General features: G+C 47.6%; 1 protein-coding gene across 7 annotated transcripts in view; it reads left to right on the plus strand.

Annotated features, from left to right (window-relative positions):
• The window catches only part of LOC135247934 (rho GTPase-activating protein 23-like), a 94,256-nt gene that overhangs the window by 68,747 nt on the left and 9,190 nt on the right, over positions 1 to 16,319 (plus strand). For 6 of the 7 annotated variants that reach the window (XM_064321928.1, XM_064321927.1, XM_064321929.1 and 3 more), the window contains 12 exons: positions 5,912 to 6,067; positions 6,729 to 6,840; positions 7,096 to 7,135; positions 7,476 to 7,613; positions 9,368 to 9,697; positions 10,317 to 10,378; positions 11,013 to 11,131; positions 11,262 to 11,380; positions 11,658 to 11,810; positions 12,083 to 12,161; positions 12,662 to 12,735; positions 12,847 to 12,936. In XM_064321928.1, the coding sequence (XP_064177998.1) occupies positions 5,912 to 6,067; positions 6,729 to 6,840; positions 7,096 to 7,135; positions 7,476 to 7,613; positions 9,368 to 9,697; positions 10,317 to 10,378; positions 11,013 to 11,131; positions 11,262 to 11,380; positions 11,658 to 11,810; positions 12,083 to 12,161; positions 12,662 to 12,735; positions 12,847 to 12,936 (1,472 nt within the window). The remainder of the gene's footprint in view (positions 1 to 5,911; positions 6,068 to 6,728; positions 6,841 to 7,095; positions 7,136 to 7,475; positions 7,614 to 9,367; positions 9,698 to 10,316; positions 10,379 to 11,012; positions 11,132 to 11,261; positions 11,381 to 11,657; positions 11,811 to 12,082; positions 12,162 to 12,661; positions 12,736 to 12,846; positions 12,937 to 16,319) is intronic. The other variant, XM_064321926.1, reaches the window with a different exon arrangement.

Raw genomic sequence — 16,319 nt, forward strand, 5'->3', positions numbered from 1 at the left:
GCTCTCCTCAGGCGTGTGCGCCTCCTCTCGCTCTCCCCAGCTCTCCTCAGGCGCGTGCGCCTCCTCTAGCTCTCCCCACAGACTGCTCTTTCCTCTTCAGATACCACAGAGTGCCTGTTTCTCACAGTCTGCTGCCTTAAATATACCTGCTGCTTACAACGGAAGTGGCAAGAGAGGATTGGCACTAGCCTGTTCCACAGTTTGTCTAACTGCTGCTTTCACGCAACATACACACACAAAAACACACACACACACAAACACACACATACACACATACACACATCTGCACATGCCCATATATAGATACATACCTACCTGTATGGAAAAGTAATATGTGTAAATATATGGGAAATTCAAAATCTATTTAAATATATTTTTTGTAATATATGTATGAAATGCATGAATTAACATGTACTTTAATTTATTTTCAAATATATGTGCATACATGTCATAAATATTCAGCGGCCAATTGTGAATATTTAGATGTTTTCACAATATATTTGAAATGTAAATATATGATGCAAAATATAAGTACATATGTTAAAATACACATAGTCCCAATATATTTCCATAAATAATTGTTCTGTTTGGGCACACGCACACGCGCTCACACACAGGCACACACTCAGAGGCAGGGTCCACCTCTAATCTGGGCATCGGCGTAACAGCTGGTCATACTTGTTGAATACCGGTCGCCTCACGATTCTGAATATAGAAATTGAGTGATGCTGAAGCCAAGGTTCTGTTAGCAGGGTGATGGATGCTGCGTGTGCCGTGATAGCGAGGCGCTCAAAGCAGGGCTGACGACATCCGTCGGCCGTCGCCCGCTTCATTTCTTTCCCCCGCGCTCATCGGGTTTATTACGGCTTTCCCTTCATTTCCAGTCTGCGACTTGCATAATGTCGGCAACTCCACAGATGCCCAAACAATGAGTCTTGCCTGAGATTTGATGCCTCATTAACTGTTAATACTCGGTTTTCCCCTCTTCATCCATTTCCCCGAAAGTCTACCTTGGAATGGAAAATGGGGAGGGCAACGTGGCTCAGACATCTAACGAAATACCGTAATTCGCCGAGTCTTTATCCTAAACGGAGCAAAGCGTGATTACGGTTTTGTGTAATCTGGGAATGGTAGTGTAGCCCGCAGTTGTGCGACTCCTTTACGAGAATCGCGAACGTGAATCTGCCAGCGAAGCGTGCCGAAATGCCGGAGTGAAAGCTGCACGCGGAGAGGCGGGGTCAGGAGCTCCGGCTCCGCGGTCGTGTTGCGGCTCGCTCGCATTACTCACCTGCCGCCGCCGTGGAAACGTGCCGGCTGGCCAGCCGTAATTCCTCCCCCCCCCCCCCCCAACTCCCAGTTTGCATGGCAAAACACGGAGCTGTCACATGATCCTTTCCTTCTCTCAGCGACCTGATCCGAGGTCAGTGGGGAGAGTTGAAGTGGTGTAAATCTAAGGGGTGGCGTCTGGCAAACAGCCTCAGCCATAGCTGCCTCTGTTGGGGAAAAGGCTTTAGTTGGACAAACAAAACATGTGCAGTAATTAGCCCTTTAAAGGTTAACATGCTTTGTTCGTCCATTCACTTTCCCTGTGTTCTGTTCTCTTCTAGAAGCACCAAAAGTAGTTTTAACAGAGTTTTTATCTGCAGTCTCATTTGCTAACAGAATCAACTGGATGCTGTTATACCAATTGGTTTCAGCCATCATCCCTGCAAATGTAAGGCGTTGTCACAGTGTTGCTTTGATAATATAGAAATGTTACTCTGTTGCTAAAATGTTACAGAGAACTTGAAATTATTGACAGATGTAGTCAGCCAATTTCCACATTAGATTCTCTGGAAATGTTTTTGCTCTTCACGTGGAGATTGAGAGGAACTTTAGACGAGCGCGGTGGTGTGAAGGTTTGTTTGGCTCCGACACGGGCTGCAGCATCAATGGCCAACAAGTCAGAACAGCTCGGCGGATCAGCGCATGCAGACGGAACCCTCAGCGGAGGGAGAAGCAAAACAACGTCGAGCTGCGGCGGGAGGGCGAAGAATTACCCGAAACTCGACTTTGGGTGCTGCAAGCCGAGGCACGTCTAATGGCTGAAGACTGAAACTAGGACACGTTCAGTTGAAGGGCCCATCTCTCTCTCTCTCTCTCTCTCTCTCTCTCTCTCTCTCTTATAATGTCTAACTCTAGACGTTGTCAGAAGCTGTATGTATGGCTGCAGTATCGGCTAGTGCCGGCGGTCAATCCGAACAAGGTTTGGGGGGGGGGGTGAATGGTATGCTTGTATGCAGTGTCCCCCTATCTGATGTTATTGTTGAATGACTCTGCCACAGTCAGTCACAGCCATGTGCCTTTCATTTACTTTGAAAACAGTGTTAGGGTGTCTCATGAGGGGAGAATATTGGGATTCTCTGTGTCCACCTCTAGTATCTGACTCTCTTATCTGGTAGCATTATGATTGTATGAAGAATTAGGCATCAAGTTCAGTTTCTGGTCTGGCGAGTCGTTACTGAACCTGGTGTGCTAAGAGAATGGGATCAGGACTTTTAGAAGGGAGCATAAATGTATGATGTAAGAGTTAGGGGAACTGAGTCAGGTGAAATGATAAAAGGTCTCTTTCTCTGATGGACCAACGTACATGCTGTCTCATTGCAGTGTCTGTGCTTGTCCTCGGTTGCGAGGGTGAATTTAAGGGTGGGAGAGGGTGTGGCCACTGTTGGGCTTCCTTGGCTCATTGGTGCAACACGATGTCACTCATGGACGATGGTCTCTGTGACGGTCAAGGCAGCTGTCCTGGGCTCCCATGATCCCAGTGTAGAGGAGGCCTGAAAGAGAATCATGTAGAGGAAAAAGAGGCCGGGTTCATCCAAGGCGCCTGTACAGGGTCAAAGGTGAATAGGTTAATTTAGATACTCTAGGAGGTCCCATTTAAGGATGTGATGGATTGGACTTTGTCAAACTGTGCAGACAGCAGCACAGGCAAGCCTGAGTGGAGTAGACTCTCCAACACCATAGGATAGGGGGTGTCATTTGTGATAGTGCTCGCTATGGAGATTTCCATGTCATATGTACTATGACAGTGAGCTAGTCCAGGCTTCGACACTACGCCCCATTGTCTCCTATGGCTTCCTTCAAGATCTGGAATGTTCCATAGAATGGCTCTTGGTCGTGGAAAAATAGCGGATGCACTTGGTGGACAAATCTTTCTTCGGCCATTCTGTGTCTACTCTTTTCTGCAGCCCTCTGGACTCCACGCATTTCCCTTCTCTGTTTCCACACATTCTCAGTTTGTGATGTCACCACGGAACCATGTGTGGATAGATTTAAACAATCAAATCTTTATGCTAGAACACATTTTATTTAGCCTTGCGCCCTTTTCGGCAGGATGGCTATCGCTACGCGGCCGAGGTGTAGCCTCGTTTAGCTTAGCGTGCGTTGCGCTTTCCAGCCCAGAGACGAACAGAAGCCGAACGTTACAGGGTTGTGTTCGATGAGAAGACTCCCGCACACCCTGTAGAGTAGTAGCTCTCTCCCGATAAAGGAAGTGGGGTCTGTGTGTGGGGCCGTGGTGCGGTCGCAGCGGGGTTAATAACACCCTTTGTTAAATGTGCGGCGGGCCTATTTCTGGTGCCCGCTGGTAAACAGGCGGATTCCAGTCATTTCTGCCCTCGCTCCTCACCGGGCTGTGAATAGCAGGCCTGTTCGTGCGCGGGGTCTGAGGGGGGAGCCGGTGTCCGCTCCACGGGGAGACAGAGAGAAAGCAGGGGAAGAGTGAAGGGAACGGAAACAGCGAACGCTACGTTGCGCGCTGCCGCGTACGTCTTAGCAACAAAGGCGTCTTGATTCTATGTACAGAGTGAGAGAAATCAAAGAGGGGTGTTTGAATTGGACGGTGGGGGGGGGGAAAGAAAGGCTGTTAATTGGACGGAGGGAGCGAAAGAGAGGGTGGAGAGTGGGGTATTTGAATTGAATTTGAGAGAATAGAAGAAAGAGGGAGAGTTCTCTAGAGTGGTACTCTGCTGCCCCCTGCTGCCCTGAAAGAGAGTTGCGCAGGGATCTAAGGCTAAGTAAAGAGGAAATGAAAATGAGTTTGGAATAGATTCAGAATAACTGTGCTGCGGGCATATGAGGCATGCTACTCTGCACACTTTTTGCAGAGTAGCATGAGTTGCTTTTGAAAATTAGAGAATTCATAGTGCTTTTTGAGGAAGAGGAATAGAGGATCTTCTCGTTTCCGGGCGCCTCAGAGTTTGTCCCTGTTGATCATCCTTTCATTAGTGTTAGGGGGCCATTGTCACCTCTTTGATTGGGTGCTCCAGAGTGGTGTGAGGAAAAACACCTGGGAGGCATAGCCAGGCAGCTGTGTGATGTTTGCCTCTGTCACGTGGAATATCCCGTTAAGATGGCAAACATGCTTTCCTGTGTCATGTTATGGCAATAAAGTGCAAAGAGTGCATTTCAACATCTAGAAAATTATAGAAATGAAGCAGCACTCATGCACACACACACACACACTCTCTCTCTCTCTCTCAAATATGCACACATACACAGACGCGCACTTGAAGAACTGAAACTTTGCTCTCTGAGAAAAAACATCTCACATTTCTCTTTGACTCATTTTGTCATTTCACATCGAGCCTGAAGGCGCAGTTCAATGGTGGGTCTAGGTTTCTGTCTTTCTGTCCCTCTCTGTCTCTCTGTCCATTTGTCCGGAGATTTCTTTTCAGCTGTAATGAATCCCTCTGTGCGCCCAGCGTTGGCCCGGGGTCTGTGGCCTCTGTGAGATACCTGCTGTCTGTGCGTCTGTAGGTGACAGTCCCCTATGTGTGTAACAGCCCTCTTCCCCCAACACAGGAGGCGCCAGAGAGTACTGCCCTGTGGAGTGTGTGTGTGTGTGTGTGTGTGTGTGTGTGTGTGTATGACTGCGGTTTGATGTGCAGGGTAAGCTGGCAGTTCACCATGGGCAAAATGTAGTTATTTCACTGCTTGCTTTACTACTGCATTTAATAAAGTGTAATATATTGGCAGTGTGTTACAGTAAACCATCTGAGCTTACAGAAGTACTGTACATCTACTGTACATCTTAATATAATCCAAAAGTACATAGAATTCCATGTACTGTATACTTCTGATTAATAGGTGGAAAACACTATAGTCATCATGAACACCTGGGCCAAATTATTATAATGTGCCTGGTTTATATATCATATTTTCTCAACATTCAGGTTTAATTGAAATATTGCTGTCCATCACTATTTGTTTTTATGGTATTTTAATAGCATTGCAATTCTTAACTGTTATATGCTACATTAATGTAGTTATTCTTATTATCCAAATAGCCACCATATTTAAAGTGCAGTATTGTTTAAATGTTTATTCCTTACTTAGCAAATGCTCTTTTCTTACACTTTTACATTGCATCCATTTATACAGCTGGATATATACTGAAGCAATGCAGGTTGAGAATATAAGGATACAATGGCAATGTTACACCTGGGAATTGAACCTGTGACCTTTAGGGTACAAGACCAGTTCCTTACCCATTATAAATAATAAACAACACTTAAATCTTTCTCCGTTGTTGAAAACAATATCTTGGCGATTCATTAATAAGAGAACAGAGACATCCTGAAATACATAAGAACATGGTGCACTGCTAAGTATGTATGTGTATGTATGTGTCTGTGTGTGCTTGTGTGTGTGTGTGTGTGTGTGTGTGCTTGTGTGTGTGTGTGTGTGTGTGTGTGTGTGTCCAGTTTCGTCCACACGCGTACAGGCGTGTTCTCAGTGTAGCTGTGTGTTTATGTCTACTCCCTGTAGAGTAACCCGGCAGTGCCTCATGGCCCTGCTTCTCTGTCCCCTCCTAAACCCCCCCTTCCCTCCTCCTTCGACCAACCCCCCCTCCCCCCCGACCCCGCAGATGAGCCGACGAGCCCGAGCGCCGACCTGCGTGCCCGCCACGTGCCCGCCTCCTCGGTGGTATCCAGCGCCATGAGCTCCGCGCCCGTCGTCACCACCAGCCCCGTCTCCCCCACCTTCACTTTCCCCCTCACACGGCTCTTCTCCCACGACTGCAGTGAGTGTTACCCCACCCCCCCACCCCACCCCACCCCAACCCAACCTCCCACTGCATGCCCCTGCATGCCCAAACGATTCGCCCACGCTGTGCTCCGCCCCCTCCCCCCGCGGGTAGGGGCGGGGCCGAGGGACTCTCTGGACGCTCCTCCTGTCTGACCAGGCCTGACCAGGCCACCCGCCGCGGACAGCAGAGTGAAAATGCCCTGGCTGTGAGAGAAAGAGGCTCGCTCTCTGAGCACGGCCTGACTTCAGCGTCTGATTGGTTAGCGCTGACAGGACGCGTGCCTGTTCCACCCACGGGCTCATTACTGCTTTCCTAATTGAAATGTGGACAGAATGAAGACAAAATTTCATCCTGTTTGGCTTCAAATGAAAGACGTGATATGAGCTTCCACTACGGGCAACATCCACATGGGGTCCTTCAGACCACGCGATGGGCAAAGTGACCTGCAGTGGCCGCGGGCTCCCTGTAACCCTAACCTCCCTCTTTCCCTCCCTCCTTCCCGGCGACAGTCTCCCCTCCTCTGCCTGTCCTCCCTTCTCCTTCTCCTCCTCTCTCACTGCTGTTTTTTTTTTTTTTCCGTCAACCCAGGTAACAGCGTCCAAGGTCCTCTCGGCTCTTACGTCTCCTCCGTCTCTCCCTCTTTGTTTCTGAGCAGGCAGTATCAAGGCCAGCCGTCGCTCGTCCTACCTGCTGGCCATCACCACGGAGCGCTCCAAGTCATGTGACGAGGGCCTCAACACCTTCCGGGAGGAGGGTCGCGTCTTCTCGTGAGTTCTGAGACGGGACTGAAGGCTCCCTTTAATACGGACAGTATGGGAGGAGGGGGAGAGTAGATATGGTTTGGGTTTTTGTCCTGTTTGGGGTGTCTGTTGTTGTAAACTGTGAACTCTCTTGTGTGGGTCAGCTTCCTACTATTTCAAAGCAGAACACTGTATAATTAATAATAATATAATAAATAAAATATAATACATTTTAACGTCTTAATTTGAATCCACGTTAACTAGCTTCCTTTCTCTCTTCAGGAGACTACCAAAAAGAGTTAAAAGCTTTTTCACTGATGGGGTGAGTTTTCGCATCGACAGTGTTAATGCTGTTATCCCTGCATAACCAGTTTTCACAACATACTAATTATATTTCTCCCCAGAATATAAACGCAAAACAGGCTATAACGGTTATGATTATACTTTACGTTAACTTCTAATGATAGCTATTACCAGAATTTATTGTTCCAGTGACGATGTACTGTTACAGCCTGCTTCATGGAGCAGATATAATGTCCTTTCAGTGGAGAGACAGCAGGTTTCCTAATAAATGAATGTGCCATTGGCTGGACTGCAGATGCAGCCTGTGAGTGTGTACGGCTTCATTGCGTTGGTCATGTGAGTTCCTGTCTGTGTGTCAGTCCCTGGACAGCCTGGGCTCCGCTGAGGAAGCCCGCTCCAAGCGCCACTCCACCTCGGAGCTGGGAAACATCTCCTTCAGCGACGTGCGCAAGGAGGGCTGGCTGCACTACAAGCAGATCCTCACCGAGAAGGGCAAGGTGAGGCCCCCTGCCCACAGGGGCACTGCGGGAGATGTGGGGCATTGTGGGAGCCGGTACAGGGCATTGTGGGAGCCGGTACATGGCATTGTGGAAGCTGGGTATTGTGGGAAATGACGTGGGACTTTGTGGGAACTGGCACGGGGCATTATGGGAACCGACGCTGGGCATTGCGAGAACCAATGCAGGGCATTGTGGGAAACATTGGGCATTATGGGACCCGATGCAGGGCATTGTGGGAGCCGATGCGGGGAATTGTGGGAGCCGAGGCAGGGCATTGTGGGAAGCAATGCAGGGCATTTGTGGGAGCCGATGCAGGGCATTTTGGGAGACGTTGGGCATTGTGGGAGCCAACACAGGGCATTGTGGGAGCCACCGCGGGGCATTGTGGGAGCCGATGCGGGGCATTATTGGAGACGTGGAGTTTTGTCAGAGCCGGCGCCGGGCATTGTGGGAGCGGGACGGGTGCACGTACCGGTGAAGCAGCGGAATCAATAGAGGTGGATTTGCATCTGATGAATGAGCTGTTGTGAAGAGGTCAGAGCAGAAAGGCTGATAGCTATGGGAGGGGCAGGGCTGGCCCAATTCTGTCCAAAGGGCACCTAAGGCCAAATTCTGAAACAATATCATTGCTTTACCTCTCGGTTATCTATTAACTCCACGTACTGTCTGACTGGAGCTCAGTGCCGGCAGAGTCTGGAGCACGAGTGGATAGACGTATCTATACAACTGCTGCTAATTGTCCTTATCCGGTTTTATTACTATTGTGTCACATTTTAAGTGTGAACCCACACACCTGTTACTCACCTCATTGTCACCCGACTGCATCTAATGGGTTAGCATTCTCCTCGTGTGCTTTGCATGAAGTAACTTAAGTAACACAGTTTATTATTAATGATTATGGTTCCACCATTAATAGCGCTTTCGGTTATATCATCTGTCTTGATTTTATAGTAAGCATTTTTTCACATGCAGTGCACAAAGGGTATAAAACTGGTGCCTTGTGTTATATTTGAATTAATCTGCTTCCCAGGATTGGTCCTCAAATTGACTCATTTGGCAGTCGCACAAAAAAAACTATTTTCGGGTTTTGGCGGATTATTATTTTCATACTCTACTAGAGCTTGGAGTTCTGATGTTTTCTAAAAAAAATAAGTCATGAAATTGCAATACATTCCCTGATTTTTAAAAAGTTAACTTTTTTTAGGTTTTAAGTTCTTTAACAGTAAATCCCGAGTGCCAGTGAAATCCCTCAAATACAATTAATAGGCCTAACCAAACACTTTTTAGGTTCAAACAAACTCTTTCCTGGAGTAATATTTCTCGTAGAACAGGCCTGGTTGTCTGTCATGCCCCTCCTTATTGTAGTTAGACCACATTTATTAGGGGATGTTGAAATTCTAAGATGGCTTCTCTGCCCCTTATTAAGAAGGGACAGAGCGCAGCTGTTAGCCTGGGTGTGAGAGCTAGCGGTGACGCATTACATTACATTACAGGCATTTAGCAGACCACTGGCATCTTATCCAGAGCGACTTACACAACTTTACATAGCATTTACATTGCATCCATTTGTACAGTCGAATGTATACTGAAGCAATGCAGGTTAAGTACCTTGCTCAAGGGTACAATGGCATTGTCCTACCCGGGAATCGAACCTGCGACCTTTAGGTTACAAGACCAGTTTCTTACCCGTTACACTACATCGCCGCTCCACTGACCTGCCTGCTCTCCCTCTCCCCGTGTCCGTCTCGCAGAAGGTGGGCGGCGGCATCCGGCCGTGGAAGCACGTGTACTCGGTGCTGCGCTCGCACTCGCTCTTCCTCTACAAGGACAAGCGGGAGGCGGTCATGCACAGCGCGGCGGCGGCCGGCAGCGGGGCCGGGGGGGCGGGCCACGGCGAGGACGAGCAGCCCATCAGCATCCGCGGCTGCCTGGTGGACATCGCCTACAGCGAGACCAAGCGCAAGCACGCGCTGCGCCTGACCACGCAGGACTTCTGCGAGTACCTGCTGCAGGCCGAGGACCGCGACGACATGCTCGGCTGGATCAAGGTCATCCGCGAGAACAGCAAGACCGACAGCGAGGTCAGGGGAAGCGCGAACGGAGCGTTCGTCTCACGGTCGAACGCTCCATCTCTGCCCCCCATCCCTGTGCCTGTCACACTCTGTGCTCTAAGAGGTTTTAATGTGCATTCTCCCTGAACATACGTTAATGTGCGCGTTCCCCACTTTGGTTTCTGTTCACTCTAACCAGAGTTGAAAATTGACACGTTATTTATTTGTTGCTTCTCGCACAAAATTACGAGTTCACTGGATGCTGAAGATAAGTGATGTAAGTGTGTGTAAGCAGTTGTTTGAGGCCGTGAACGCTGGAGGTTGGTTGAAGGCACACTGGAGATATAATTTATGACGGCCTGCATTACCTTGTGGTTCCTGAATGGTTTATTGACAGCTCCTGCAGATCAGCTTTTAATGGGGATGAATCTCTCAGGGATTTGTGTTCATTTCTATTGAGTGCTCCTCCGAATCTTTCTTAGATATCAAATCAATAGAAGCTGTGTGTTTATCATATTTTTTAGCCTTCAGAATGTTATGGGTACATTTCTGTTGTGAAGAATCTGTACATTTGAACAGCATTAGTGCGCACTTTAACTGTACACATTCGTCTCCCGCGGCGTGAGCACTCTCAACATTTCTATTTCAGGATCTGAGCTTCTCTCGGCAAGCACTTATCAATAAGAAGCTGAACGACTACAGGAAGCACAGGTGGGTACACCTGAGAGAGCAAAAGAGAGAGAGAGAAGGAGAGATGAGGGCCCTGTATAGCTTTCTAGGCTAATGCACAAATATACTGCAATTAATATCTTGTTGTGTTTTTAAAGCTGGATCTGTCACTTGACTCCATTTAACGTTAACTCCTGTTTATATGGCAAATTGATTGTTACTGATGTCCTCGTGCTATTCTCGACCACAACAGGATATAATACGTGAGGGTTTAATTGAATCCGGGCCATAATTAAAGTAATTAGCTGCTGTGGTTGGGGAACTGGGTTTGTAACCAAAAGGTTGCAGTGTAAAATCCCCAGGGATGACTCGCTGTTCTGCCCTTGAGCAAGATAATGAACCAAAATCGATTCGGCAAATGCCCAGCTGAGACGATTTGTTAAAAATGTACGTAAATCACCTTGGGCAAGGACTTGTGGGTAATGACTCTCCCATTTTTGTGTGATTGTTGCGAATGGAGAGATGTGCACTGCGGGTGGGCTGAGCTGTTGAGCCGGGGGTATTTGGCGACTCTTTTGTTAGCGTAGCCCCTGTTGTTATTGTGAACGTGCCTGAATGAAGGCCTCCCTGGGCGAGTGTGCATTCTCAGCCTCTCCCCCATCCCCCCCCCCCGCAGTCCAACGGGCAGCAAGCCGGACGCCTCCCCCAGGGTCCCCCGCATGAAGCCGCCGTTCCTCCTGGCCAAGATGGAGAACGCCACGGGGGCTCCCCGCTCGCCCAAACCGGACGGCAAAGGTGAGCGGCTCGCTCGCTCCCTTCCTGCTCCGAATTTCCGCTCCCGGCCGTAGCCCCTGAGGCTCATGGGAAGTCTGACCAGGATGTGACGTAACAGGCCTCTTCTTTGTCCTCCTCTGTCTTTCGGCAGACGAGAGCAGCCCCCCCAAGTCGCCGTGGGGGATCAACATCATGAAGAAGGCCAAGAAGTCCGGGCCCAAGGCCTTCGGGGTGCGACTGGAGGACTGCCAGCCAGGCATCAACAACAAGGTCAGGCTTCACCCCCCTCTCTCTGCCTGTCTGTCCGTCTGTCCATCTGTCCACCTTGTCCACTTGCCCGTGTCCACGTCTGTCAGTGTTTACTGACTTCGTGGTATGTGGTGTGTGTGTATATTTACAGTTGTAGAGCTCCGGTGATAGCGCTTGCTAGTGTCTGGGTCTATAATTAGTTATGTGTCCGCGTCCTTCGGCGCTCCCTGATAAGCTGCAATATAGCGCGATAAGCTGATGTTGAACCGAACTGCCCTTCCTCTGTGTCCCGCCGCAGTTCATCCCCCTGATAGTGGAGATCTGCTGTGGGCTGGTGGAGGACATGGGCCTGGAGTACACTGGGATCTACAGAGTCCCCGGGAACAACGCCGTGGTGTCCAGCCTGCAGGACCAACTCAACAAGGGCGTCGATATCAACCCCACAGAAGAGGTGAGGTGCCGCCTTGCGCTGTTCATAGAATTAATATGGCTCCTCCAGACGGTTGCAAATGGTTCCTCTAGACAGATGTTGGGGTAGGATAGTAGTATGAGGAATACGTAAGGTCTGTACCTATTTCCTCAGCATCATCTGGGGACTGAAAAAACAGACACTAATTTTCTATGCCAGTTTTCTGTATGTGTCTCGGAATGGGGAGACAACCGATGGGGGGTAACCTACATAGGGGAGTGTGTTGTTGATTCTCCTCAAATCTTTCACCGCAGAAATGGCAGGATCTGAATGTTATCAGTAGTTTGCTCAAGTCCTTCTTCAGGAAGCTTCCGGAACCCCTCTTCACGGATGGTGAGTCTTTCCCCCGTCATGCTGTTGGGCATGAGAACAGATACATCACCAACACATGACACAATGCCCCTTTGGCCAGCTGGATCATGTTTCTGTTGTGTGTGCTTGACGTGCCATATATCTTCATTATGCTTTTCTAGTAATATTTATGGCAATGAACTAAAATAAAAAGGTGAGAACACAATAAATCTTCTGATATATAATAATGAGGTATCTCTACTCTGGATAGTGCGAAGGGGCATGTTGGAAATGGAACTCGGGTCGCTGGGCTTGTTGCCGCCTGGTGGAAAGTCTAGATCCCTTTGGCTATACATAAGGCAGCCACTGCCACCAAACAGAACAGTCATCAGCCCGCACAGTTCTTTCTGGGAGTGCCTCATATTTCATCTTTATCATAAGGCTGCCAACTGAGTGTTGAAGGATTCATGATCCTCCTCACTTTTTTCACAAATTCCATTCAGGCACGAGTGTGTAACTCCCCTGCCCTCCTCTCCACACAGACAAGTATAACGACTTCATTGATGCGAACCGCATGGAGGACACGAAGGACAGGCTGAAGACCATGAAGAAACTGGTACGTGTCTGAGGAAGAAAGAAGCGTTCGAAAGGTAGCGTAATTGTGAGTTATCGTCTTATCTGCCGTCTTTTAATGTTGCCTTTCTTTTCTTCCCTGCTTCTCGCTTAGATCCACGACTTGCCGGATCACTACTACCACACCTTGAAGTTCTTGGTGGGCCACTTGAAGACAGTAGCAGATCATGCAGAGAAGAATAAGGTCATTATTGTACACACACATATACGTGCGCGAACCCATATTTCCTTTATGGGTACTTGATTGCTCTAGCCTGACTCCTGTATGATTTCCTGTGTGCTCTCACTGCTAGTTTGTTGAGTTTGTCTGCATTGTGCTTTCATTTATAGCGGGTAATGAATATTGTTGTGGGTATTTTTTCTCAGAATCTTAAGAAGGTAAGCCTTACTGACTACTTTAAACTGCGACTTGATCTAAGATGTCCTTTTGGTTGGCCTTAAGTAGCAATATACCACCAATGACTCATATAAAGACCATCCAGCCCAAATGGATGCAAGCTTATTTTCTATTTTAACAACATGGATGCTCAAAGGAAAAATGACAATCGTGTCAGTCTGAAACTAGCTAAACAACTTGTGTTATTGCTGCCGTCGCCTAACACTGGCTGTAAGTTAGAACCCAGAGATAAACAAAGAATCATGTGAATGGTGCAGGTATTTGCTCCAATCATGCACCTGATTTCACCTATTATTTTACCTTCTTGGTTGAGGAAGCAAGCTCATTAGTGAAATCGGGTGATGTGGTTATGTGGCTGGAGCCTATTCCTGCAGAAACTACAGCCCCCAGGGCCAGGTGTTGCGGTGTTGGGTATCATTGATGTAGATTACTGTATGTAAACTATATGAAAACATACCACACAATACAAGAGCTCCATGAATGACTCTAGAGCAAGTATGAGGTTGTTACAGCCACTCCCTGAATGACCACAACATAAAAGTGCAAGGAGACAGTGAATTAAAAGATAAAAAGTTTATTTGAACAAAATGAGTTGAGATTGAATGGATTTGTGAAAGCAAGTACATGTGTAAATGCATGCGTGTGAGGAACAAGGAAAAAAGAAAAAAATATGAAAGAGCACGGACTAGCCAACTCCTAGGCTGTGAAGGAGAAAAACCAGAAGTGCTGGCACCAAAAAAAGAACCAAATCCCAGGTCCTGGGCATCCAAGTCTTTTAAACCTGTTGGCCCAGGTAACTCCAATCAAATTAGGTGATACCAATCAGGTCTGGGGAGGGGAGGGGGAGACAGACAAAGCCATAAGGGAGAAACAGACACGTGTAACAAGGTGATTTTAGAAAGAAAATCTAATTATTGAGACTTGATGACTTGTAGTTTAAAACTACCAATTTGAGACTTGATTCAACCTGAGCTCTAGATCTTGGGACTTGACTTGTTTGTGACTTCCAAAATATGACATTGTCCAACCTCTACAAAAGTGTGACATATTGTGAGCTGCACTCGCTAATTCAGGCGTGGTTACTTGATATTCATCACTATTTTAGTAAATGAGTTCTTAATGTGGTGCAGATAGCATTTGCAGCTGTTGTGCAATAACGAGCACCAACTGTGCTTGCTATTTTTTCTTATCTGCCCCTTAGTGTCTGGCTTGACAGTGCTCTAATATACTTGGAGTTAGAGGCATAGTCATTGGGTAAAATGTGGCTAAAGTAGTGCGAGTAATGCACCATTTACATTATCCTAAATGGCATAATGTTAGCTAGGCTGTACAGCATAACAGCAAACTGAACCCCAGTATCTTAGCAACAATTTTCCATGGTCATGTTGCCTAGCTAATAAGCACCTGTCAGTCTAAAGGGCGGCGTTTAATTGATCATTTAAGGTGGGTCGCACTTTTCCAGTTTTGCTTTTTCTTTTTTTAAACCCTGCACCAATGCCAGATATACAGTTCACATTGGGCGGCAAGGTTATATCTCACTCCTAATTTAATTCCTGCAGAAAATCACTTGCCCGCCTGCTGGAAACATTTCAAGCTGCGAAGACAATAGGGATTGATGGGAGCGTTACCTTTTATGGCTCCTGATGGAAGAGGCCCTTAAAAGCGAATGGGGCTTCCAGTGCAATTGCCCCCGGACAATCTGAGGTGTTGTCGCAGATGGTGCTCGCTCCGTAAAGGGCTGGGTCTCCAGGGGTTGTGGGAGGGGAGGATTGATGAGCCCCCCAGGGCACCACGGGAGCCGCATCCTCAACAAAAAGGAGTTATTTATAGCGCGGGACTAAATTATTAGAGGTGTGGATAGTACAGTGTGTGTGTGACAAGGAGTCTTCCCATGAACCTTGCCTGGTGTCCAGGTGGGACAAAGTCCTGGAAAGAGCTAGGGAAGGGGGGTGGGTTGGGGGGGGGGGATTCAGTGAAATTTCATTGCAGAGTTAGCAGTAAGGTTAAGGAGTAGAACATTTTCTGGAATCTTGCCATGGTGCTGCATGTCAGCATAGGGAGACACAGTTGTATTTGGAGGTTGTGGCTGAACATCTGGTGCAGGAAAGACGGGTGCATGTTTTTGGGGCACTGGGACTCCTTTTAGGGAAGTGGTGACCTGTCGGAGCAATGTGGGTACTCCCAAACTGGAGGAGTGCAGCTGCATTGCACTGGTGTATGCGTAGGGTAGCAGAGGATTATTTAAACAAAGGACATGGGGGTCAGGGAGGTTAATTAGTGATAGGAATAGGAATGTGCAGACTGCCTGGATGGGAGCTATCAACACTGCTTATAATAATATTAGTGTGATAATCATAAATAAAAATTTTCAGAGCATAATTTTTTATCAGAGGTGGATTAATACACCTGGGGGTGAAAGGAGAGGGAGGGGAAATGTACAAGCAATACTCCTGAGATTCCTTTGCTTCAACACTAGAAGGAGGAAAAAAAACTCATTTTGGGAACTTGAGCTTGTCGTGTCTAATGGGGGTTATAATGCATAGTTGGGATTGCAGAGAAATGACTTTGTGCTGGAAACAGGAATGTAGGGGGGTATGTTCAAGGGCATAAAGACAACACCCTCCCTGGGAATGGACCTGCAACCTGTGATTTAAAGTCCAGCTCCCTAACCATTATAAGCCATCGCAACAGGAAAAGGTCTGAGATGCATAACCTCTTCAGGTTTACCGAAAGGACATTAAGGGGGGATTTGATAGAGGGTTTTCTTAAGATTAACGTGAACAGCAAAATATTTTTCGGAGGTATTTTCAATTCTGTCAGTAGAGCTAGGAAGGAGATGTGGAAATTCTGCATGGATGGTCAGGGTTATCAATGCAGAGAAGAGCTTGCCAGGTCATGTAGTGGAGGCAGAGACCTATACAGGTCCAGGCTTGATACAGTGAGGATACTTCAAGTTTGCAGGTGAATGCCAAGCCTTAATGGACAGAGGGGCCTGTTCCCATCATTATATACTATTATGTTCTTATGCTCTTACATGGTCTTTTGTTGCATTAAGTGACTGAAAGACAGTGAATGGATGGCTTTGATCCAAAGACAAAGGCATTGAAGGAAGTGTGTTTTGGACAGAGTTGGAACTAGGGTTTTGGGGTGCCTCAGCCTTTGTGGCCCCA

Source organism: Anguilla rostrata, chromosome 2 (genome assembly GCF_018555375.3).
Source record: "Anguilla rostrata isolate EN2019 chromosome 2, ASM1855537v3, whole genome shotgun sequence".
Classification (NCBI taxonomy): Eukaryota; Metazoa; Chordata; class Actinopteri; order Anguilliformes; family Anguillidae; genus Anguilla; species Anguilla rostrata.